Below are 24,528 nucleotides of genomic sequence, written 5' to 3'. Positions count from 1 at the left end.
GATTCCAGTGTAGAACCAAAATTCAAAATCAATGGCACATAGCTTTTTCTCTACCTGGGACAGTTTAAACACTTCTTTTGATTGAGAAAGCTCATTTTCCAAGCTGAGTGTGGGCAGAGTATCACACTCACATGACTTCCTGGCTTCAGGAGCAGGTGGGTAAACAGGTATGCAATGTGCCTTTGAAATGAGAGAGCCTCAGTAAGCGGTACACATCCCACCGGTAGGCTCACTCATTCTTGTCACTTTTGAATGACATGGATAGTCCAAATCAAATATGCTGACCAACATGAGACTTATAGAGTGAAAGTTTAACAGGCAAAAGAATTGCTTTCTCTCAACATTTCTCCTACGTTATCTGTGTGACTGCTTTAGACAGTAGAGAGGACATTAGAGTGGGCAGAGAGGTGACATGGGGCCTGGCCTGACTCTGACAACCCTGGCCCCTCATCTTCTTGGCTGCTAGAGTCCTCTCTTGTCAAATGATAAAGCAGGTATTTCCCAAGGACACATCTAGTTCTAGGATGTTAAGATAGTAGAAGGTTCTGTCCTCTGCTTCTATCGTTTTCCCTGTTGGCACCCCAATTAGGTGGCAGCCCTTGGAGCCAGCCCCCTGCATGTCCACTGTTTCTACTCCAGATCCCTTCAGCATTGTAGCTTGAATTTAGAAAGAAATTCTAAATTCCCCAATGAGGTGTCACGCTCAGGTCTGCCTTTGTTCTGCCCGCCAGCCTCACCAGGAAAACAGCCACTGCTGAAGAGGCAGGCGCGGATGGACTATAGCTTTGAGACCAGCACTGAAGATCCTTGGGTTAGAATCTCTGACTGCATCAAAAACTTATTTAGCCCCATCATGAGTGAGAGCCATAGCCATATGCCACTACAGGCCACCACCAGCCTTGGTGAAGAGGACGGAACACAGGGCCACTCAGAAGGGGTCTTGCCAAAAATGGACGCTGCCAATGGTGCTCCCAGAGTTCACAAGTCAACAGATGGCTGTGCTGTGAAGAAGGGGCCCCCAGTGGCCCCCAAGCCAGCCTGGTTTCGTCAGAGCTTGAAAGGTCTGAGGAATCGTATCCAAGACCCCAGAAGACTCCCGGAAGTAGCCTCAGCCACTCAGACAGGACCTGTTTCCAGAGAGCCTTTGGGGCCACACTCACAGGCCTCCTCCTCTTCTGCTTCCTCCTCCATCCGGCAGAGGATCAGCTCCTTTGAAAACTTTGGCTCCTCACAACTGCCAGAGAGAGGAGTCCAGAGATTGAGCCTGCAGTCCAGCTCTGGGGAGACCACCAAACTTCCAGGAAAGCAAGATGGAAGACAGTTTTCTGGTCTCCCAGGGCGAGTGGCTCCAGTCTCTGATAAGTACAAACAGGTAGAAATACAGCCTATACCCATAGGCTTTCCTAACACCTCAGAGGTCAGAGACCCCGGTATGTCTGAGTCTCCTCCCCCAGGTCAGCGACCCAGCCCAAAAGCTCTCTCCCCAGACACTCTCCTGAGACTGTTGGCTACACAGACTGAGGCCACTCAAGGCCCAGGCTTCAAGATGCCAAGTCAGCGGGCAAGGAGCTTCCCCTTGACCAGGACCCAGTCCTGTGAGACAAAGCTGGTGGATGAAAAGGCCAGTAAGCTTTACTCCATCAGCAGCCAGTTATCATCAGCTGTAATGAAATCCCTGCTGTGCCTCCCATCCTCAGTCTCCTGTGGCCAGATCACCTGTGTCCCCAAGGAAAGGGTGTCTCCAAAGCCACCTTCCAACAATAACACAGCTACAGAAGGTCTTGGTGAAGTCATTGCCTCGGACACAGGCTTTTCCCTCAAGTGAGTGTCTGTGCCCTGTTTACTCCCCAGCGTCCTCTGTTTTATGTTATATAGCAGTTAAACATTTCTCAGCTACATTTCTAGTTGAAAACCATTTCACCTCATGTGAGTGTGTGTGTACACATGCACATTGTAGCTCTGTCTTCCATGCTAAGAAGTTCTTTACACAACACCTGACCTTGGCTGGGATGGGAAATGGGGGGGGGCACTACCAGACCCCTGGTAAACTGTCCACAAACACACACGTGGCTGATGCATATCTGAAAGGCCCACTTTCAGCTTAAGGAGCTCCAGGTGAGGTCAGGAGATGCTCTCCAACAAGAATCCATTTTGCTTTTCACATGGGCCCAGGACCTAGGCAGGGAGTAAGGACATTTACCCCTGTTTCCGTCCAGGCCCTTACCCTTATTACTATGAACAGACTCCTGCCCTGTGCACCTTGCTTCCCTCTTTAGCTGGAGTTAGGAGGTAGATGAGACCTGCTTCACAGACTTAGTAGGGGGATCTGAAGCCTTCTCCTGCAGGATTGGGTCTGCCCCACTTGGAGCAGCTGTGATTTATTTATTGTTTATGCTGCTGAGGATGGATAGGTCATATCAAATAACAGAGTTTCTGAAGCGCTGAGCCCCTTTCAGGATGCAGTATCCTGTTCTTCACACTGTGTTATTTGTTCGTGAAAGCCTTTCAGAGCTGAGAGAATATTCAGAGAGCCTCACCGAGCCCAGGGAAACTGAGAACAGGGACCACTGTTCTTCTCAGCCCGGCCAGTCTGTCATCTCCTTGCTGAGCTCAGAAGAACTGAGAAAACTCATCGAGGAAGTGAGAGTTCTAGACGAGGCGACATTGAAGGTGGGTTTCCTGTGTGCACATCTGCAGTAACAAGGGCTCCCTGTAGGCTGTTGTGGTCATCTCAGTTGGGGCAGAGGGGCGGAAGTAGCTAAAGAAGTTTATGGGCCTCAAAGCTTGTCATGGTGTTGGTATCAGGTCCAGGTTTTGTCCTGTCTATGTTAGAGGGACAACACCTGACCTTAGCTGGGCTAGGAAGTGTAGTGTTAGTGTGTGTGTGTGTGTGTGTGTGTGTGTGTGTGTGTGTGTGTGTGTTGTGTTATGACCATGCCCTTCATTTTATGAATGAGAAGGGAGTTGATGATCACAAAGCCAGGGTGCTCTGTCTCTAAGTTCAAGTCCAGTGCTGTGTCAACATCCCAGGGACCGCTGCCTTGGCATGAGTGTCCAGAGAGAAGGTGTGTGCTACAATACCACCTGTGCTGAACAGCATAGGTGAGGTAAGCTCTCACCTTGAGGCTTTCATTATTTCCGCTGCACCTCAAGGTGCACTCTGGAGGGCCTCTGTGCCTCAGCCACCTCATTCGGAAAGCCCCACATGCCCTGTAGTTGCTGAACACAGCCAAGGTATGTAAAGAGGAAGTGGCCCAGCCAGAGCCTGCAGTCCAGAGGGGGCTCATGAACCTCACTCTCTGGAAGCTTGTTGGGGTCCGTACACTGTCCTACACTGAGATAATGCAGACTGGGGAGGGAGGACTCCCCTTTTCTATTAGAAGAGTCATAGTTGAGGTCAAGGGTGCAGGTGAGGATGATGATTCCAGATGCCTCTGGGCTATAATTTCTCCTCTGTGGTTCTCAGTAATCACTTGTAGCCTGCATGAGCCACCAATCTCCAGGGCCTGACTCAATTCAAATAACATGCTAGAGGTGAAACTTCAAGTTCAGAGCTGCCTGTCTAATGTCTTAGCAGAAGACATTTATTTATATATTTAGTTAGTTAGTTAGTTAGTTACAGCATGGCAGTCACCTACAGGACCTCCCCCCAAAAAAGCCTGCAAATAATCCCAAAGATGTGGGCAAGCATAGTGTCAATGGGACCTTTACACCCAGGTTACTCCTCTGTCCTGGGAACTCCCCATTAAAAGATGGCAGAAGACTGCAAGTCAGGTGTGCAAGTCCCACGACCAAGGCACTGCTTTGCCTCATTTTTATTTCCTAGTGCCATTTACAAACAAGTGACCCAAGAGCCATAGGCTTGAAAATAAAATTTACTTGCTCTTTTAAAGTTGTCAGATTCCAGAAATAAGTCCTGAGATTTCTGACCCAGTAGCACTGGGTCTGCCTTCCTCAGAATTACATGTGCTTGGCTCTCTGTGTCTGTCACTCATGCCTGTCCATCTTGCCTATGTATGTGACCTCCATGGCTCTTGTGGGCTCTGGAGCTCCAGGTTCCAGCTCTAGGCTAGAATTGGATCCTTTGCCTTTGGGTAGTGCAGTGAGGTTTTTCTGGCTCCAGACTGGGAGTTTCTGTTTATGCCTGTGTACGTGTACACATTGGTACATGCTTGTATGGTGGTGTGAGATGCCATCTAGGCTTCTTACTGTTACTATGCTGGTAGAAGAAGGAGCAGCTGGCCTCTGAGAGTCTGACCCAGATCACACCACCTGCCCTTGTCCCTACAATGCCATAGGAAAGCATCATCTTCCAGCCTGAAGGCATCTCTGGCTGATTTAGCTGTGTGCAGCCCAGTCTTGTGGGGGTTGGGTGTGAATGGGTGAGTAAGAGAGGAAGAAGTCTGGGCTTGCTGTTTTACATACATTAGGTTCACCTCCTAAGTGTCCTGTAATTCCTGTGCGATAAAACTGAAGTCTGAGGAGGTGGTAGTTCTGGCCCAGCTGGTGTTTAATAACGCAAACCAGCACGGTGCTAAAGCTCGTATTAAACTGTTCCTGCTGCTGCAGTGCAGTGTTTGTGAATGTATGCATTTTTCATCCACAGCAACTAGACAGCATTCATGTCACCATCTTACACAAGGAAGAAGGCGCTGGTCTTGGGTTCAGCTTGGCAGGAGGGGCGGATCTAGAAAACAAGATCATCACGGTGAGTGGCCCAGGAATCAAAATGCCAGAGGCAGAGTGGGCTGCTATGGGTGAAAAGACTTGCCTGGAAGGGGTCTTGTGCTGAGAAATATCAGGGTAGGGTAAAGACAGGGGTTTTAAAGGGAAATCATTGGGACCATTCTTCTCAAGGGGCTCAGTGTAGGCTCCTATCTGATCCAGACTTAACTCTTTGACATTATGTGCCTTTCACTGAAGAAGGTCTCTATGTACCCTAAATGGCCCCAGTGCACCAAAACAAACACTAATTACACACGAAGCATCAAAAGATAGTGTGTGAGTACATGTGCACACATGCAGTGTATGCATACACACGTTGTACACCAGAACATCTGAATGGAAAGTTTGCACCATTTAAAGCCCTAATACCTATATTTTTAAAAATATGTACAGGATGCATTAAAAATGGAGGCGACTGGGAAGATATCTCCATCAGCAAAGCATTTGCCTTGCAAGCATGGGAAGCTCAGTTTGAATCCCAGAACTTGTGTTAAAGAACAGCTGGGAATAGAGGTGCATTTATAATTTCAGAGCAGGGGAAGCAAAGACAGGTAGATTCCCAGCTGGTCAGCCAGCCTAGCTACTGAGAGACCCTGTCTAAAGAAACCAAAACCAAAACAAACAAACAAACAAAAAACCAAAGGAAATGATGCCTAAGGTATGACAGCTGAGGTTGTCCTATGGGCTCCCCATGTGTGTGCACACATCATATGTTGCTGCAAAAACACACAAATGTGCATACCTGTGTGTGTGTGTGTGTGTGTGTGTGTGTGTGTGTGTGTGTGTGCATATACACAGTGACTATATACACAATGAATTTGGGCCAACTTTGGCGAGTATCACATAATTTCCTTTGGAAATGTAGATTGTGGTGGTCATTAGGATTTGGATAGGTACAATTTATAGCAACAGGGCATTTTTTAAAGAACTTGACTAGGACTGTTGACTTTTCATATCATGTAAAAAGGATCCCATAGAAGGCAAATCCTAGCATAGGAAGGGACTACCCTGCTTCTGTCTACCTGCAGAATGAAAATGTTGGCTGAGCTCAGTGGGATCCAGCCAACAGGTGGAAGTGAGTACTTTGCCATGCACAGGCTACACACACCAGTGTTTACACAAGTCTACAGAGCTTGTACCACCCACCTGTTTTGCAGGATCTAGAGCCTGGAATAGCATGGGGAGGGCAAGAGATCTGTACTATAGGCATCTTTCTTTGTGGACCCATAGTTGATCCTGGCCTAGTCGATCTGACCAGCATGGGCTACTGTCCTCACTCACAGCCTCAGGTCACCAGTTGCTGACTGGGATATTCTGAGGCCCTCTGACTTCATGATACAGGCTGTGTGTCATTGTATCAAACTCAGGCTTCTAGGTATGGTGGCAAAGACCTTACCCACTAAGCAGTCTTTCTTTCTGGCTATAAGCTTTTTTTTTTTTTTTTTCTGCCAATCATGCAGAAAAAGGAAAGGGACCAGCTAAAGAATGATGTTGATGGTATCTAGGTAGTCTAGGATAGTGCCTCAAGTACTTCCTGTAGAAAAAGAGACCTGAGTGCATCTCCAGAAGGGATAAGCTCTCCTGAAATGTGAAATGTGTTTGGGGAGTCACCATGTTATTACATTGGTTACTCAGAGAAGCAAGATGTAAACTGGCATTGTAGGGTTGCTAGCATCTTTAAACAATGAACATCTGAGGAGATTTCATTTAACGTGGTGTCATCCAATTTCTTTTTTCTTAGAATCCTGTCCTTAGAAACACACCTCAATGTCAGGAAACCATTCTTAGAAATGTGATCCAGGATAGATAAGGAGGATGATGTTCTCTGGGAGTGGATGGAGCTGGAGGATCAGTCAAGGGCATTGTGTGGGAAGAGCATTGAGGTCTCTCTGGCCATCACTGTTGGTGGTTTCTGCCCTGACTAGAGAAGAAAAGGAAGGAATGCTGGCCCAGATCTGTTGCTCAGTCCCGAGATATAGTCAACCGTTGTTGTCTGTAGTGATATATTATCTGTCAATTATTAAAGCCTGAGCATTCAGAAAGCATCTGGCCCTCAGCTTGAACCCCAATATCTGTCCTGGGTCTTTAATTTATCATGTTATAGTTATCTTTGGCCTAAACTCCTCTGGGGTTGGTTGGATACCTGGCTTGGAGTGCCCTGCTAGCACAGATGGGGATCTGATTTGTGTAGTTTGGGGGTTCTGATTCCTTTTGCTTGTTTAGGTTCACAGAGTGTTTCCAAATGGCCTAGCTTCCCAGGAAGGCACAATTCAAAAAGGCAATGAGGTTCTTTCCATCAATGGCAAATCTCTCAAAGGGGCTACCCACAATGATGCCCTAGCTATCCTCCGCCAAGCTCGGGACCCAAGGCAAGCTGTGATTGTCACCAGGAGAGCAGCTGTGGAGGCCACTCATGACCTGAATTCCTCTATTGACTCTGCAGCATCATCTTCAGCAGCCAGTGACATTTCTGTAGAATCCAGTAAGTGTTCCCAGTGCAGTGGGATGGGGGCTGGTGTGGAGAATGGCCCCATGTGAGCCATATTCTGACTGCCATTGGCCATTTAGACCCATTGTTGGTGGCACTGTGTGGTAATGTGTGGCCCCAACATACCTTCCCAGCTTGCCTGATGTGCTGCAGAGATGTGAATCGGTGTTTCCACATGTGTGTGCATTATTAAACAGCTGCCATCATTCTGGGCAGCTGGGCCTGAGAGAAGAGCAGAGCACTGACCAAGCCCATGTGCTTTTCTCTGCAGTGGAGGCCACTGTCTGCACAGTGATACTGGAGAAGACTTCCGCGGGGCTGGGCTTCAGCCTGGAGGGAGGAAAGGGCTCCCTTCATGGAGACAAGCCTCTCACCATCAACAGGATTTTCAAAGGTGGGCATGCAGCAAGCACTCCAAACCCAAATCTCCTGAGACCCTTCTGGGCCACTGTGGATTCCCACGCCCTTTGAGTCACGTGTTGACCCCTATACATTCAGTTCTGCTTTTCTTACCTTGTGTCCTTGCTCAGCTGTGCCTTTACTTCTCTTTTTTGTTGGGTCCTCTCACATGACCGAGCACTGGGCTTGTGTAATGAGTCCTCTCTGTTCTGCTAGCCAGCTCCCAAATAATGACACAGAAACTTATTATTAACTATGAAGCTCGGCCTATAGCTTAGTCTTGTTCCTAATTATCTCTTATAACTTAAATTAACCCATTTATGTTAATCTACATTCTATCATGTGGTGTAACCTCTCTTCCATCTTGCACTTCCTGGTTTCTCTCTGTGTCTCCTGGCATCTCCCCCGCACTTCAATGATCTCATTTTACTTCCCCTCTCTGTCTGGAAGTACCATCTATACCTTCTGCCTAGCTATTGGCCATTCAGCTCTTTATTAAACCATTCACAGCAACACACTTTCACACAGTGAACAAATATCTCACAACAGGCTTGGTTCAGCTTCTCAGGACTAAGGACAGGAAGAGACAAGGAAGGCTCTGGCTTGAGGCACAGAGTTGAGGATCACCAAAAGGTGCAGTGAGAAAAGGCCAATACTATTTCCACACAATGTACTTAAAATAAATATTAATATTAAAAGTTATACAGCTGTGATCGCACCAGGCACTCAGGAGGTTAATGTCATAATGAATAAAAGGTCAGCCTGGGTGATTGAGTCTGTCTCAAACCAACCCACCAATCCTTGATGCATCAGATGCCAATGTTTTGAGAAAAGCCAGAGGCTGGCAGCCTTGTCTCACAGCCTGGCTAGCTTTACTCTAGTCTTGGATTCACTGATTCTTGTGTTAATTTTCCAGTTGATGTCTTCTTCCTTATGAACTGGGCTGCCAGACAATCTGACATGTTGGTTAGCTGGATATGGATTTTACTGAGAAAATTATGAACAACTTGTAGCTATCATGCAAATCTATCGGCAACCCCTTGCCGATAGGTGGAAGCCTTGGGCAAGGGAACACAGGATGTGGAGAAAGAGGCCAGGCTCTGGGTGTAGCCTCAGCCCTATCTCTAACTTTTTAGGTGACCATTTTTTACCTGTCTAGAGGTTACTTATTGACAAGAAGAGGTAGAAAATATGGGTGTGTGTCTGGGAGCTTTTAGAACTGGAATCCAAAGAACATCCCATCCCCAATACCTGTCCTCATGAGCCTTCATAGCTAGCTGATTTTAAGTTCTGCAGCATTGATGGAAACCCAGTGGGCAGACTGAGTCATACGTGGTAATTAACTCCAAGTGTCCATGTTAACTGCAGCTCTGGGGAAATGCTTTCAGCTCTCGAAGGAGCCAAAGTTGAGAGACCTGGGTCCTAATGTCAATTTCACCATGTCCAATGTCAGGACCTTGGGCAAGGCACTTCACTATTTTGGGGCCATAAGCACACATGGGAATGAGCCTCCAGCCACAGGCAGGTGTGGAACCTGGAGGTTAGAGTTCAAACCTAGACCCTAAAACTGAGACACTTTCAAGTTATGCCTGAGGTTCTCCATCTTTGGTCTCCACACCTGTAAAAAGGAAGTCTATTGGTATGTACCCCCAAGATACATGAGTACAGAACATGTGAGTCAATGCCCACTGTGGTATTTGCTCAATGTTCTTTACTATATTTCCATTGTTGTTTTATGCTCTATATTCATTACTGCCAAAGGTGTCTGATAAATGGGAGGTTTCCCTTCAATATGATCAGTAAAAGAAGATGTGGTTTCTGTATGCATCTTTGACTGAGTGGGTGCCATGCAGGGTTATGTCTTTCTGTGTGGACCCAGAGTTCTTGCCAAGCCAAACTAGCCAAGATCTCTGTGTAGATTGCTCCAGGAATGTTTCACTAGCTCACACCCCTTCCCACCCATTGCTGATGATGTTACCAGAAGAAGGGAGTCAGCATGAGATAGGATAGATAAAGGGAGTCAGGAAGGACCGGGAGCCCCAGGGCTTTTCTAGAAATTGTGAAAGTCTCTCACTGGGCTCTGGATTGGGGCTGCCTGCCATCTCCTCACTTGAAAACAGAACCGAGTCTGGTGTCCAAGCTCTGAGCTACCTTGGCTCACTTTAGAAACACTGACAAGCTCTCAGGGATGGGTGTGTGATCCACTTAGCTGACCTGGTTTCTTAAAGGTGCCTTTTCTTCTTCCTGCTGTCTGTGGAGCCCAGAATCACCTGTCATGTTCCCCTCCTTTATAGGGACAGAACAGAGCGAGACAGTCCAGCCAGGAGATGAAATCTTGCAGCTCGCTGGCACTGTCGTGCAAGGTCTTACTCGGTTTGAAGCCTGGAATGTCATCAAGTCATTGCCAGATGGGCCTGTCACTGTAGTCATCCGAAGGAAGGGCCTCCAAAGCAAGCAGATGTCGTCTTCTGGGGACTCCTAGACAGGGTGCTGATGCTACAACAAAGTGGAGCACGAAGCTCTGTCACTGCTGATTCTCAGGGTCTCTGCTGCCCACCTCACCCAGGCTGGGGAAAGCCCAGGTGTATTACTGGTAGCTGCTGCTCAGGTTTGGACACTGCCCACCAAGAGGTTTGCTGTAAATGTCAAGACAGAGTCACACAAAGGTGGCTAATTCAAACTGCAAACTGTATAGAGATAGCTTAGTGATACTATTCTGGTGCCAAAATAAAATGGATGCATTGCAGTTTTCTATGAAACCCATGTCCTGATTTGAACATTACCCAGGTACTGTGAAAGCCATCCCATGGCAGCAAGTTTTATCTTATGAATCTGTAGGATAGGCAGGACTTGGAGCTCCTTTTGAGCCCACTAAGTATCATCTATAGCAACTCAAGGCTGGGCTGGGGTCCTAGGAAGGGTCACTGCTTGTGCCTCTGGTTGCTGGTGCTGAGTGATGACTGAAACATCTCTTCATGGCCTAGGCTTCTATATCATGATGCCGGGCTGCCTGGTGCACACACCATAGCCAGGCAGGAGCTGCATCAATTTAAATGGCATTGCTTACATTGTACTCCCACTGAGAGCAGGCAAAACAAAAACAAAAACAAAAAACCCAAACCCAAGCAGGTGTTTGCCTGGGTTCAAGGAAAAGGGATATGTTGTCAGGAACATTTTTGTAAGATGCAGCCTGTCATGAAAAACACTTTCAAACACTTCCAAGACTGTTTGGTTGGGTTGAGAAGTGATCCTAGAAGGGGTGGGACCAGGAGATTAGAGTGTGTTAAGGTGTGGACAGATGCGTTCACAGAATGAACCAGCGTGCATATGCTTATAAAATACAAATTACTACTGATGTCCCATCTGTCACATGTCAGACACTCTGCTTGATGTTAAATGACATCCTGTGTGATCACCACCACTTCACCGATGGCGGTCCTGTGCCAGTGTACTGGAAGGTACTGAGCCTCAGGACAATGGGTAGCTTGTCTGATTGGGATGTGGTAGGGTAGAGATTGTCATTCCTTCTGTGACCTGGTAGACATGAGCAGGCCCAGGAGCTTTAAAACAGCACACTAGGGAAGACACCTTCCTAGCCTGTTTGTAGCATGTACACGGCCAATAGAGTATTTGCTTTGGTCATCTTTGAATGTCTGGTAGCCAAGCTCAGGACAACTCAATATGAGTCTTGATAATCCACAGCAAGTATGGTTTAGTAGGTTTGGTCCAGCAGTTCAGATCCTCATCCCCACTCCTCTGTTCCCATGAAATAAGGATGACATAGGAAAGCCTGGCAAGTGTCACAGGCAAAACACCAGAGACAATCTATTTCATGGCACTGCCAATGGGAACTTGCCAGTGTAACCTGCTGGCCTCTCCAGAATCTGAAGTGGACTCAGAAGACCTCATTGGGTTCTTCTCTTCATGCAAAACCCTTCAGTGACTCTTGCATAGCTCAGTCTCAACTACTCTGAGAAATGACAGCCTGGTACAGGAGCTGGCATGCTTACTTCTCCAGCCCACTTGGCATTTGTCCTATAGCAGACAAATAGATGAAGAATTCAGGCTACCATTCCTATTGGCCTTTTAGATCTATTAGAAGTTAAATTTGATCTAACAATAAAAGGAATGGGGCTGGGGAGACAACTGTCAGGAAAGGGCTTGCAAACATGATAACTCGAGAGGCCAGAAAAACAAAACCGAATAAAACAAAACAAGCAAACAGACAAATGGAAACGAAAGAACCAGGTAACCAGGTGTGGTGGCATTCGCTTGTAATGTCAGACCTGGGGAAGCAGAAAGACAGTTCCCTGGAACTCGCTGGGCATCCAGCCCAGCCTATTAGGTGAGTTTTGGTCCAATGAGAAAGTCTGTTTCAAAAAACAAGGTTGATCACCTCCAAAAGAATGGTAGAGCAAGTAGGCTTGATACGGAGACAAAACCAGAAGAGAGACAACAGGAGATCAGCAAACCCCAGGAACAGTGCAACAACAGGAAAACCAGTAGATGCAGACAGAGTGTGTCCAAAGGAGCCCTTTGACTAGATCTCCCCCACCCCCGAAATGATGTGAGGGACAACTAGAGGAAGAGTAGAGGAATTATTAAAAGCTATTAAAGGGGAGAAGAGGTCAGGACTGTGAGGGGCACCACGTCTCTGAAGTCTTTAAGCAATCACAATGTCAGACAACAGAGATCTCTCCTTTCTTCATATGAAAAGCAGGAACCTAAATGTATTTGAAAAGCTAAGGAGACAGCATACTGGAATGGCAGGTTTTGTGGCAATTGTTAGATACTGTAGGCTGGTGCAGTCCCACAGAACTGGAGACTTACTTGTCCTTCCTTCCTAATGGCAGCAAGGCCTGACGGGGCCAGGGGACCAGAGCACTCTTGCCTCACCCCTATGACTGAGGACAGAGTGAGGTATGTGCCAGGGGGCTCTTCTACCCAGAGTCCTCCATGCACACGGGAGCAGCTGGCCCCACTCAGAATCACTCACACAGGACACAAGAACTCCCACTCCCTCCCAAAGACACAATTTGGCTGGGGCAGATTCAAACTGGTTTCATGGGGACATGAACATTAACTCATGAAGGGACAGACAGGAAAAGACAATTCTGATGGAAGATACAACAAACATTAGGTAGAAAGTGTTTTTCCTTAAGGCTTATTCTGTGCTTTAAAACATATTTTCCAAGTTAACATCTTTGCAAGGGAGGGAAAATCTTGTGTTAAGAATTTGTATATAAAATTGTATCACAAAATGAACACAGGAGTCTGGTGCAGAAGTCTGGGAGCTCCAGATGCCAGAGGACTTAGTGACCAGGGTAGACAACGATTCTCTAAGACCAACAGAGAGATGAGGTATCTGACAGCAACCCACAGGGCCCTGGACCACAAGGAACCAAAGGGTGCTTGAGCCATGTCTGTGTTAGGTGACCACAGCAACACCTGCCTTGTCAGGTGTGTGTATGTGTGTGTGTGTGTCCCACTGCACTGATGGACAGCTCCTTCCATATCAAGCCTAGGTGTGTGCCTAGGTGTGTGTGTGTGTGTGTGTGTGTGTGTGTGTGTGTGTGGGGTGTGGCATGTGTACCACTGCAAACTGATGGATAGCTCCTTCCACACCAAGCCTAGGTGTGTGTGTGTGTGTGTGTGTGTGTGTGTGTGTGTGTGTGTGTGTGGTGTGGTGTGTGTCCCACTGCAAACTGATGGACAGCTCCTTCCACACCAAGCCTAGGTGTGTGTGTGTGTGTGTGTGTATGTGTGTGGTGTGGTGTGTGTCCCACTGCAAACTGATGGACAGCTCCTTCCACACCAAGCCCAAGAGGAAGGAGGGGTGTGAGGGGGAAAGGGAGTGCTGTCCTAGGCTTGCTCCCCGAGACTTCCCATTCACTAGGGCATCTCAAGAGGCCACAGGAGCTCTTCTGTGTTCTTTGAGACTCAACAGCTGGAGCTCCTGAAGGGCATTTCTTGCCAATAGGCGACTGTGTCAGTGATGGAACTTCCTCACTGCCTTCTGAAGGTTGGGGTAGAACTCAGCCATGCTGCGAGGGAAGAAGGAGTCTACCACACTCTGAGGGAGGTAGCCACTCAGGTCTGTCTGGAAGAATGTGACCAGCTTGGTTTTGTTAGGCTCCCTGAGAAAGAAACAGCAGTGGTGGGTTAGATCTGTACCATAGAAGCATCCAGGCCAGAGCCACGACCGCAGAAGTGAGTGGCCCAGGCACCGTGTTCATTTCTACTCCTGCTCCAGACTCAGTGCCCAGGGCTCTTCTCAACCTTGTTCTGGATGATGACATATTTTTAGGGGACTCACTGCCTAGCCCACTACAAACACATTGGGGGACTGGTGCCACACCCTGGGTGGGACATGTGCGATGTTCCTTGTGGCTATTAACAGCTGTGTTTTTGATGGCTGGGGACTTCTGGGTCATTCTGGGTCCTTTCCAGGTCAACAAAGTTAAAACTCTTTCCATGCCAAATTACTATGAACACACAGTGGAGTTTTCAGCCTATGACTTGTGACCCCACAGCACACACTGTCACAGGTATGTTTATTAAGTCTGACATGAAAGAAATTGGAAAAGACTGCCATTCTTAGTTTTTATTTAGAAAAGCGGATTTTTCTTTATAAAATGTTACTTGGCATGCAATTCATTTGCTACTGTTTATTGAATAGATTTTTTTTTTAGATTGTTCAATCTTAATTCAAAATATAGTACATCATGGTAACTACAATTTATATGGACTAGAGTCTTGTGAAATCTTCAATCATATTTTAGGGGGAAAATGGAAACTTACATTCAGATTTTGATTTTTTTTTTTTAAAGAGAACTGAGGACTAGTTTCTACACATGTGAGGAGACTTTGACAAGGGTTAGCAGAAGCCCAAATGCAGGGTCCCACCTACTGGTGAAGTAGCAACAGGGTTAATCCAGAAGCTAAAATCAGATTCCACACAAAAGAGGAACTGGGGCATGACCAAACAGGAACCTAGAAGGCTCCTCATGGTCACAAACTCTGCAGTGGTCAGGTTTGGAGAAACCAAGAGTGGCATTTCCCCCGTCCCCACCATGTGGCATTTTATCTAAATGATGCTGTCCACAACTTTGGTCTCATCAGAAACTCCACACAACATGGCACCTCAGAGGTTTTCTGATGTGGAACTTCTGGTATTGAAGACTCTACAGGCCTTCCTACCTCCCAGACAGCTACTGAGGCCTCAAGAGGACAGTGCAAGCTGATGAGCAATGTAGGAGTACCTGAACTGCTCTAGAATGGCAACTCTTTACCCTTGTAGTGGTGGTGGTGGTGGTGGTCTGTGGGTGGAGCTCCCTCAGATTGCATCTTCTCCCTCCTTCACCACCTCCTACCAATTATGGGGACATATTTCTATGTCTCCCCCACACCTCCTCTTCTGGGCTAAGGCCACCCCTCTGTGTCTCCTGGAGTGGGCTCAGGCCACCCCTCATTATCACTCTGCTGTGTTCCCTTTGGAAACTTGAACAGGTAAGTAGGAAATCTGAGTTAGTGACCACATTTCTCTCAGGAGAGCCCTGGGCTTAATAGCACAGCATCACAGGAGAGGTAGCTACAAAGGGAGAGACCCATGGGATAAGCCAAAGTGGCTAAAAGGAGGCCCAGGGGCACCGTGACTGCCCTCACAGAGTGAGCCAAGAGTTTGTCCCGACATGTCCACCCATCAGAACGCATGTGGAGCACGAAGAATGTTCCCTGAATGCACCATAGGTGTACCACAAACGCAGCTCTGATGCTGCCTCCTCCAAACACACCCCTGTCCTCCCAGACAGCTTTCCCTCTATCACAGACGGTCTGAGTCTAGCCACCTCCATCCTGGGCAGGACACAGCTTTACTCCCCAGTGCTTTGATTCACAGTTCCATCTACTCTGGGCACATCAGAGCAGCTTACACTGAAGTCCTGGCATGGCTGCTCAGACCTCTCTAAAACTCCATTACTCAGACAACAGTCTCTGGCAGGGTCTGGCCCTGCTTCCCCAATGACTGTAGTTCCTGGCCTCTCCCCTGATCCAACTCAGTGGCTTCCTTCCACAGTTTCCCTTGTACACACATGTGCTTCCACTCAGAGGGACCCTGCATCTGCCCCTGATCTGTGAGGCTCTGATCAGGGAGGTGTTTGCTGACCTCCTGGGTCACTCCCATCCTACCCCAGGTCCGTTCATCATCCTTTAGTTTTCTACACAGCACTTAATATGTAGTACTTCCTAGTGTACATATAACATAATTACTTTCATTTGTGCCTTGTTTATCTTCTCCTGCCCATCAGAATTAAGGCCTTACAGAACAGGTGTTTTTCTTATGTCTTTTTTTTTTAAACACAGAAAAAACAGTCACTATGGAAGACAGATGCCTGGGCTTAAGCTGTGGCCTTATCACTTGCTGGTTTGTAATCTTAGGCTAGTTAAATAACCTCTTCATTCTACCCACCCTGTCTGAGGGCCCTGGGCCATCACCACTGTTACATGATCTAAAGCTTGCATACTGGGTATTCCCTAAACCAGCCCTGAGATTCAGCCTCAAGGAGAAAGGGCTCTGCTCTCAGACACTCTGCTGCAATATTCCTGGCAAGCTAGAAAGGCAAAACAGGTCTCAGCCTGACTGCTGGGAAGAGAGAAAGGAAAGTGGTCAACAGTAATTTCCTAGGCCCAAGCCAGTGAGTCTGGCCTCCTCAGTACTGGAACTCAAGTTGTGTGCATGTGTGCATGCTGAAGCATGGCTTTACTGCTGTCAAACTCAACATTTTGTGACATTTAAGAGAAGCCCTCCAAGAGATGTTTGGAGAGCCAGCTTTAGCAGACACAGTGTTCTGATGGAGTGCTCTGTCTGGGTTTTAGTAATATCCTGGTCATGGAGACCTGCTTCCTGGAACTGCATGAGGAAGCCGACACCTTCCCCTCTGGCTGTCTGCAGGAAACACAGGGCCTCATCAGCAGGTGCAAACCCTCTCCTCGTTAAATCTGTGACTTTCAGGTAACTCATTACCCACAGAGCTCCTGGCAAGATCCTGGCTGTGTCTGTAAGTGTTGTCTGTAAGTGTACTCAGGGCCCTTCAGCTCCTTTCCAGGGCTGATTCACAACATGATCTTGGAACTGTCCCATTTCTTGTAAAGGAGAAGTGGTCACTAGGTACAACATAGGGTGGGGAATTTGTCCCTGTAGCCACTCTAGTCTGGTGGGTGTCCTTACAGAATACGGAAGATTCAGAGCTCAGGCACTGCACTACACCCCTGGCCTTTGACCATGGACACATCTCTCATCTAAGCCACAGTTTCCTTATTTGCTCAGTGTGACTGGGACATTTGATTGACCTGTCCTGTGGGGGCGGGAGAGACTCCTCCTTACAGCTTTCCCAGGAACCACCCACAATGGCACATCACATCACTGAGTGCATGTGTGTGACAATGCCTGTTGTAACATGGAAGTTATTTTTGTGGATTACCATCAAAGTGCCTGTTTTCTGGGTTCACAGAGGTGTTGCAGTTAGGTCTGGGACAAAGTCCTCCACCCACTTTCTTACCCTGGGAGCGGTTCACAGAAGCACCCGCATGGATGGTTAAATCCTCGCACAAAACCTGGCTTTGGAGGACACAGTGGATGTTCCACGTGGGTAGCTAGAAGACATGAGGTCAGTGGATTCAGTTTCAGTCAGAAGGGTCACCCCTACCATCCCTGAAGGGTCCCCCATCTGCACAGGCCCAACAACCAAAGTCCAGCAGGCTAGCAAAGGGTTCTGCTCTGCTACCTGTCAATTTCCTTATGCCTACATCCAGTTCACACACACACACACACACACACACACACACACACACCCCACCACACACAAACAAGCATGCACAGGTGTATGCAAACACATGCATTCACTCCCACACAGTTTTCTCCAACCCTTTAAGAATTTCAGAAGAAAAAACATTCCAGAATATAAGGCTCAGGGTAGGAAGAGAAAGATTCTTCTCTCAAATTTCAGTCCACCGAAGTAAGGATGTGTCCCCCATCTTCCCCTAGAGGAAATGCAGAGGAATTTCGGGGCTCTTTTCCCACAGGGCACGAATGGGCAGAAAGCAATCATGTGATTAGGATGCTTCTATGAACTCCACACACTGACATACAAGAGGTTATCTGCAATCTGTATGTTGATGACATGAGTTCAGCAGGAATACAAACAGTGCTGACAAAATCTGGGATGTAATAAAGCCCAGGCATTAGAAAGCTCAGGCATTTGGTCTCCCCATTTCATACCTTCTTGTATAAAATAATCTCAATTCTACAAGGGGAGAAGATGGAACACATGAGCTAGCTGATGGTTCCTAATCACCCAGCTGTCCTGGATGATCTAGAGGTGCATAAGACAAAGACTGCAAAAAAAAAAAAAAAAAAAAAAAAAAAAAAGACAAAGCCTGCATCTAGGACAGCCAGCAGATACTCACTGTCCCTTACCATTGGAACTGATGGTGCCATCCTCATATTTCTTCACTAACACCAAGTCCACAAAGTCCCTGGGAGAAATCAGCTTCATGGCAGCCGAGGGTGTGGATGTTCTGCTTACACACAGCACCTGATGAAACAAAGCAGGCTCAGATCTACTGAAGACAAATCCATCTCATACACAGGAGTGTAGGGAGCTGCAAGCAGGAGAACCCAAAGAAGCCCAGGGCACTTGGGCACTTTCCAGTGGGTGCACTGAGGCCAAATGACTTCATCTCCATGTTTTTGTTGTTGTTGTTGTTTTGTTTTAAAGACAAACTTACATGAGAATGGTGTGTGTCTGCAAAGAGGTTCTTCTCCCCTATCCATCTAGTATCATCCTAGATTCACTGCCCAGGATACAATCCCTTGTGGTGCTTACAATCTGCAAGAATGCCAACTGGAATATTTGGTCATGGTGCCACATACTGGGCTCAGAATGTCAGTTTCCCCTAAGCACAGTCCAAAACACGAGTTCATTTCTGAAACTCCCTATCTTATAGCAGGCATGGTAGAAGTAATCGTGTAACATCTGCTTCTGATTCCATCTGGAGCCCAAGAGAAGAGTTTATTTTTAAGAACACTAAAGACAGAGTCACTTGTTATAGACACAAGTTCACTCCAGGTTCCTGTCTCATCCATACAACAATTACCCATTATCTATTAAGAATTAGGGTGCTTGTGAGCTATCCAAATCACACCGATGAATGCCACCTGAAAGAAAGGGTCTTTGCCCCTTACCAGCCCTGTTTCTCCTACGGAACATGATCCTGCTCCTCATTGGCTTCTCTGCTTTTTAGAATTACTATGTTCCCTAGCAGCCTGTGCTTTCTTTCCTGTGTCTAGTGTCTGCTGAAGGCTGTGTGTCTCTGGCAACAAGCCAAATATTTCCAGGGACACGTGAATTAATGAGAACAAAGAGTTCCCACACATCTCATGCAGAGATGAGAAATACTTTTTCTCTTTGTGTTTAGCCATTCTTCATTCAAATTTTCAAATGTAATTATTTTAGCTAAATACATTACACTCATACCTTCTCAGTCCAGCTCTTTTTTTTAAGTCTTGTGATAAAAAGAATTACATAATTAAAAAAGTTTTTTCCAATATACATGAATAACTCTAATAAGATTTGGTGATGTCCAAGGAAATACATGCATTACGTGAGGGATAAAACGGAGTGAGATGCTGGGCCTGGTTGTATTAGCATGTAGTCTCAGTACTTGGTAGGCAGAGGCAGATGGATCTCTGTGAGCTCAGCCTGATCTATATAAAGAGACCCTGTCTTAAACAAACAAACAAACAAACAAAAACCCTCAGTGTGCTGTGCTGCGTAAAACGCAGTTCAAGGAAAATAATTATACTCTGATTCAGAAACATTTACTTCTTCTTGTTGGTGGCTTGCTTTGTTTATTGAATTGAAATGCAACCCTGCCTAGCCTGGAGCTCCTAAGTAGTCTGGCTGTCCCCAACCCTATGATCTTCATGCCTCACCTCCTGGCTGCTGGGATTACAGGTATGAGCCATTTTAAAAATGGGATGTAATAAATAAAATCCAATATTATTTAGACAGAACTAAATGCCATTGCTTTGTTCAAAACTAAGAAACAGTATGCATCACAAATCTAGGCTTCACCCTTTAGGAAAATTAAGCTGTGAACTGAATGTTAGATAATGACATGTGTTGGGATGAGACATAATTTTCCAAAAATCTGTTAGAAGAAACACAAGCCAAAAGTTTGCAGACTCATGCATCAGAAGGCTGGCTGGGTTCAGGCAGGGGATATGGGGTTGCTGGCACTGACACTGGCCCAGCCCGTTCAGGGAAATGGATGCACCAGGGTGAGGGTGTCTGTGTTATCTGCAGCATCCATCCCACACAGGGAAACAGGCACAGGCATGGACAAGCCAGGGTCTCCAGAGGAGCCAGAAAGCCCCGCTAGCACCAACCATTCAACCATGTTGGAGAGCTGACAAAGAAGGCAAGAACAACATGCACTGAAGAGAATTCCTCACAAGTGAGTGCATGTGTATTGGGGACATGTGGTGCCTAGAAAGCAGCACTGGAGAAAAATGTCCCCTGTGGGAGGAGCAGAGAGATAAAGCCAGAACTGGAACTGATGTGAAGGTGAGAAGTAGCACTATGACAGCAGGGAGCCAGCTCCTGCTTTGATGTAGCCAGGAACAGAACATCCAATACCTGCCTTAACAGCACTGATGGGTCAGCCATCATATGGTTGCTCAGCCTATGGCTTTCCCACCAAGCACTGGCCTGAGACCTAGAGGTGCAAATATGCTCAGGAAATGGAGCCACTTTCGAATTCCAAAAGATGATGTGCAGTGCTATGGGGATGGCTTAGTGGGTGAAGTGGTTGCTTTGCAAGTATGAGGACTGGTACTTAGATTCCATGGAACCTACATACAAGCTGGATGGGGAGTGGTAATCCCAGAAGAGAGGTAGAGGCAGGAAGTCCCTGGAGCTAGCTGGCTCTAACTGCAAGCTCCAGATTCAGCAAGAGATTCTGCCTCAATCTATAAAGCAGAGAATAACTACAGGAGACACTGCTTGGGACTGAACACACACATGAACATGCATACATACACATATACCCCCACACATATATGCAAGTCCTTCAGTTATAATATTTGCATTGTATATAAAAGACATTAACCAAGGGTTGCTAAACTTTAACCATGTTTTGGATTGTTATTTGCATTCTCTCTTTGAATTCTTTTCTTGTGCTGGTGACACTTAATCCAGAAGAAGAAAATCATATCCATTTATTGTGGTTCTAAACGAAGTTTTTTTTAAGTATTACAAATGAAAAACTGTAGAGAGGAAGGAAAAATCACTTGTCACAAATTAAAGATAAATTGCATGCCCAGCCCAGGCTACCTATTGGTCTCATAGTAAGGGACAGCATGAGTTAAGGAGTGTCAGAGGCACGCAAGTGCCTGAGATCTGCTCTCCTCTTACTGGTATCAGAGGGATGAAAGAAGGGTTGGAAGTGCACCAGCCTCATTGTGTGTTTTGATTCCATCTTTGACTGACAAGGACATCAGATTACCTTTCTTCCCAGGGATTTCTGTCCCAGCCTTCAAACAAGTCTGACAAACTCCCACGGACAACAGACCCAACCGAAATGAGGCCAGCATAAAGACACCTGGCTCCACAGCTCGGCCAGCTGCAAAACACCGAGGGTTCACAATGCCACCTGCTTATGTCAGCACCAGACAGTGCCAGAGAGGTCCCAGGCAGTGGCACTAAGATGCTATCCAAACTACACAGCTTAGCCTCCCCAGAGTGGCTCGTGCATGCATTTTCACTGTGACTTTCTATTCTCCTGAGCTTCAAGATCTTAAACTTACAGATGATGCCAGGGCAGGCTCATCAAGACTGTAGCTGTCTGCTGCAACAGCCCCTTGCTCATGTGGCTATTTAAATTTACATTTAGGTTTGTTAACTGAATAATTCATTTCCTCAGACCAGCCACCTTTTCATGCTCCATGGCCCTGTGGGAACTTGAGGCTCCCACTCTAGACAGGGCAGTTGCAGAACAATGCTGCCATATAGCAAGGCATCTGCTGGGCTGGGCTGTGGGTGCATACATTCCTATCACAGACACTGCAATCCAGAAGTGACCACATGCAGTTTTCCTCCTGTGGACAAAGGCTCTCTCAAAAGGCAAGGCTTCAAACTAGATCTGGTAGTCTAAATCTAGGCCTGCCTCGGTGCTGGGGGAGCCCAGGCCTGCCCCAGCAGCTAGGAGTGCCCTGGCTCTGGTGGGGATTTCTGGTCTTCAAAGTCACACTGTTTCCAGAGGGCCAAGGCTGGATGGTGTGCAGGGCACTCCTCTTGCCTATAAGTGTTATAGATCCCTCTTCAGAGGACATGGGGTCAGGGTCTTGCAGCAGGACAGGCACTCTCGATAACAGGATAAGACACTAAAGATAACATAGGCAGAGACACTTACATCTGTGATGCTTTGGACAATTTCAAAACTGGTCACGTTGTCATCCCACTTCTCCCGGAGACCTCCAGCAACTGGCTTTATGCAATTCCACACCTCTTCTGGTGTCCCACACAGAATCCCTTCTCCTCGGTACCTGGAACATGGAGAGGAATTTGACCCAAGGCATCAATTTAACCTGCTTATTTTAGGATTTTACCTCAAGTCCATTACATGTCTGTCCTAGTTCTAGAGCCAGCTGACAGAAAAGAGGCTAAAATACGCTAGCTCACCTCCCCTCCAGCCTGCACCAACAGGTGCTAAGCCCTCATAGAATACAGCTTGCTAGAAACCATTCAGAAGACAAGCTAATGCTTTTCTGGAAGATGACTGATTCCCAGAGGGCCAGGGTGAGTTGGAATCTTTCATGAAGCAACCCCAGAGAAACCAGGAAGGGAGTCCAGGCTGTGATAAGCTTTGTTAGAGGTGTGCACTTACAGATTCCCTGGAAACTCCTCAGATGGCCTCCAGGAAACTGAAACTCCATTCTGTCAAAAGGCACAGAATTGTAGAATTTTAGAGCTAGAGGAAGTCTCGGAGACGAGATCTCAAGACATGGTTTTCCAAGGTCACCCAACCCATTCTTGGCACAGCTGGGATTAGTCATGGATGTAGCTGCCCCCACAGCAGGTGATGAGCAGAGGGATCCTGGCTGGCTGGCTTCAGGAGTTGTGGGAGGTTCCCCAACCTCCTTAAACGCCACCAAGAACTTTTGTTTCCTTAAGCAATTTAGGAATATTTGTTTAAAAAAAAAAATCAGAAGCATCAAGGAAGAAAACTTGCCTCACACTCTCTGGGAGAAGGGATTGTACTATGAACAGAGGAAAGAAAGACTTAGTACTTGGAGTTTCAGGTCCAATCCTAACCTCATACCAGTCAGGTGACCTTGAATGTGTTCTCATTGAAAGCGCTAGGGATCTCCAGGAGTCCCAGAGAGCAGCCACCTCAGTGGAATAGCTCTTTCAACCCACCTCCGGGGGCTGGGGTGCAGAAAATGACAGGGAGAGGAGAAGCCTGGGAGATGGGAGGACTTCAGCTTCCAGGAGCCCTCTCCGGATCCCTTTCCCGCCCAGTTCCTCACTCACGACTTCCCGGCACTTCTTCCAGCCCGACTCGTCCCGTCGGTACCGGAGCACCTTCTCCGCCACTGCCTCACTCTCTTGCGTGGCCCATGACACATCCATTGCACCGGTGTGAGGGTCCCAGCTGTGCAGCACCAGTTCTGCTAGGCGGAAAACCGGGCCTTGGGCGGAGCCTGGAGCCCCGCCCCTGGGCTCCGCCTCCCTCTCAGAATTGGTCTTTGCTCTCAGACAATTCTGCTCCTCCTAGAAATTAGCAGATCTCCACGTGGAGGCCAGCCCTGCAGTACGCGTCATCTCTGGGCGGGTCTCAGGAAGCCTGAGCAGGCTAGAGTATGGAGTGGTGATTTTTCCGTTGGTGCTCTGAGGCTTTGGCACCCACTGAGACCTTGTAGTTTTCATAGCAAACAACTCTCCAGGGGGATAGTGTGGATGAGTGAGCAGTGGAGGTGGGCAGGAGGGAAACTTACCCATGACTGTTCACCAGGCCTGCGCAGGGATGTCTGCCTCTGATAGTAGAGACTGAACCCCCTGAAAGTGCCACGATTGCCATTTTTTAACCTTGTCTAGCTGGTGCCTTGGTTGAGTAGAGGAAGGCAGAAGTTCGAAGGGGTTGGGGGAAGTGCTAAAACAAATGTCGGATCTATTTAGTTCCAGATGCCCAGAGAGCTCTAAGTAGACACACATATCCAACAGACAGTTCATATGTTGGCATCAGGGGAAAATCCTGGCTTTCCCTTGAGAGATTTAATCCAGATTCCGGAGATGGAAGCAGGAAGATCACGGATTAAATATCAGCCTGAGCAATTTAATGAGACCATCATCTCGAAGTAGAAAGAGGGCTGGCAACAAAGTGCAGTGATAGTATGCAACCTCGCATGTGCTAAGACTTGAATGCAATCCGGGAATCATCAAATAAATAATAAGCAGACCAGAGTACTATCAGTAACTTCTGGACATAGAGGTAGCCAGGCCAGTGGGAGAATGGGAACACCATTCCCTCTATAACAGCTGCCCAGGTTTCCTCTTCTTCAAGCCTATCTCCAACCGATTGCTTGAAAATTGTGCACTGTTCCCCCCCCCCCCAATGGTTAGGAAGGTAGTATAGGTAGTTACTTGCCTTGAAAGTCCCTTTGGAAGAAGTGAGGGACTGTCTTTCTGGGTGAGGAATCTAGGTACCTTGAGGGCCAGATCCAGTACTGACTATGTGGGTTTGGGAAGGTAGTTCTCTTAACATCTTTGAATAGCAGTTTGCTGTGAGGTAAGATGTTATAATAACATGAATATCCCTGTGCAACTATGAAAACACATGAAAGAACACATGCGTGT

General features: G+C 47.2%; 2 protein-coding genes across 2 annotated transcripts in view; one reads left to right on the top strand and one right to left on the bottom strand.

Moving 5' to 3' along the window:
• The window catches only part of Il16 (interleukin 16), a 96,864-nt gene extending 86,503 nt beyond the window's left edge, over window positions 1-10,361 (top strand). The window contains exons 14-19 of the mRNA XM_051206673.1: window positions 732-1,821; window positions 2,502-2,670; window positions 4,607-4,708; window positions 6,949-7,207; window positions 7,485-7,607; window positions 9,907-10,361. Coding sequence (XP_051062630.1) covers window positions 732-1,821; window positions 2,502-2,670; window positions 4,607-4,708; window positions 6,949-7,207; window positions 7,485-7,607; window positions 9,907-10,094 — 1,931 coding nt within the window. The 3' untranslated portion in view covers window positions 10,095-10,361. The remainder of the gene's footprint in view (window positions 1-731; window positions 1,822-2,501; window positions 2,671-4,606; window positions 4,709-6,948; window positions 7,208-7,484; window positions 7,608-9,906) is intronic.
• A 2,387-nt stretch (window positions 10,362-12,748) lies between these two features.
• Stard5 (StAR related lipid transfer domain containing 5) lies at window positions 12,749-23,374 on the bottom strand. Its single transcript, XM_051206674.1, has 6 exons — window positions 23,206-23,374; window positions 22,559-22,608; window positions 22,085-22,217; window positions 18,087-18,204; window positions 17,170-17,263; window positions 12,749-13,749 (listed from the first exon to the last, which is right to left on the bottom strand). Exons 1-6 carry the CDS (start codon window positions 23,302-23,304, stop codon window positions 13,602-13,604), a joined length of 642 nt encoding a protein of 213 aa, XP_051062631.1. The 5' UTR covers window positions 23,305-23,374; the 3' UTR covers window positions 12,749-13,601.
• Window positions 23,375-24,528: the final 1,154 nt, after the last annotated feature.

The sequence above is a fragment of the Phodopus roborovskii genome, unplaced genomic scaffold (genome assembly GCF_943737965.1).
Source record: "Phodopus roborovskii unplaced genomic scaffold, PHOROB, whole genome shotgun sequence".
NCBI classification, from domain to species: domain Eukaryota; kingdom Metazoa; phylum Chordata; class Mammalia; order Rodentia; family Cricetidae; genus Phodopus; species Phodopus roborovskii.
Note: the sequence above shows the minus strand (reverse complement) of the source record. Positions and strands in the feature narration are given on the sequence as shown.

Excerpts from the sequence above, each read along its gene's own strand:
- Stard5 (XM_051206674.1), bottom strand. The coding sequence starts at position 23,304 with ATGGATGTGTCATGGGCCACGCAAGAGAGTGAGGCAGTGGCGGAGAAG. Across the intron at positions 22,218-22,558 it reads GAGGAGTTTCCAGGGAATCT|GTACCGAGGAGAAGGGATTC; the intron begins GTAAGTGCACAC and ends TCCATGTTCCAG. Across the intron at positions 17,264-18,086 it reads TGGCACCATCAGTTCCAATG|CTACCCACGTGGAACATCCA; the intron begins GTAAGGGACAGT and ends CATGTCTTCTAG.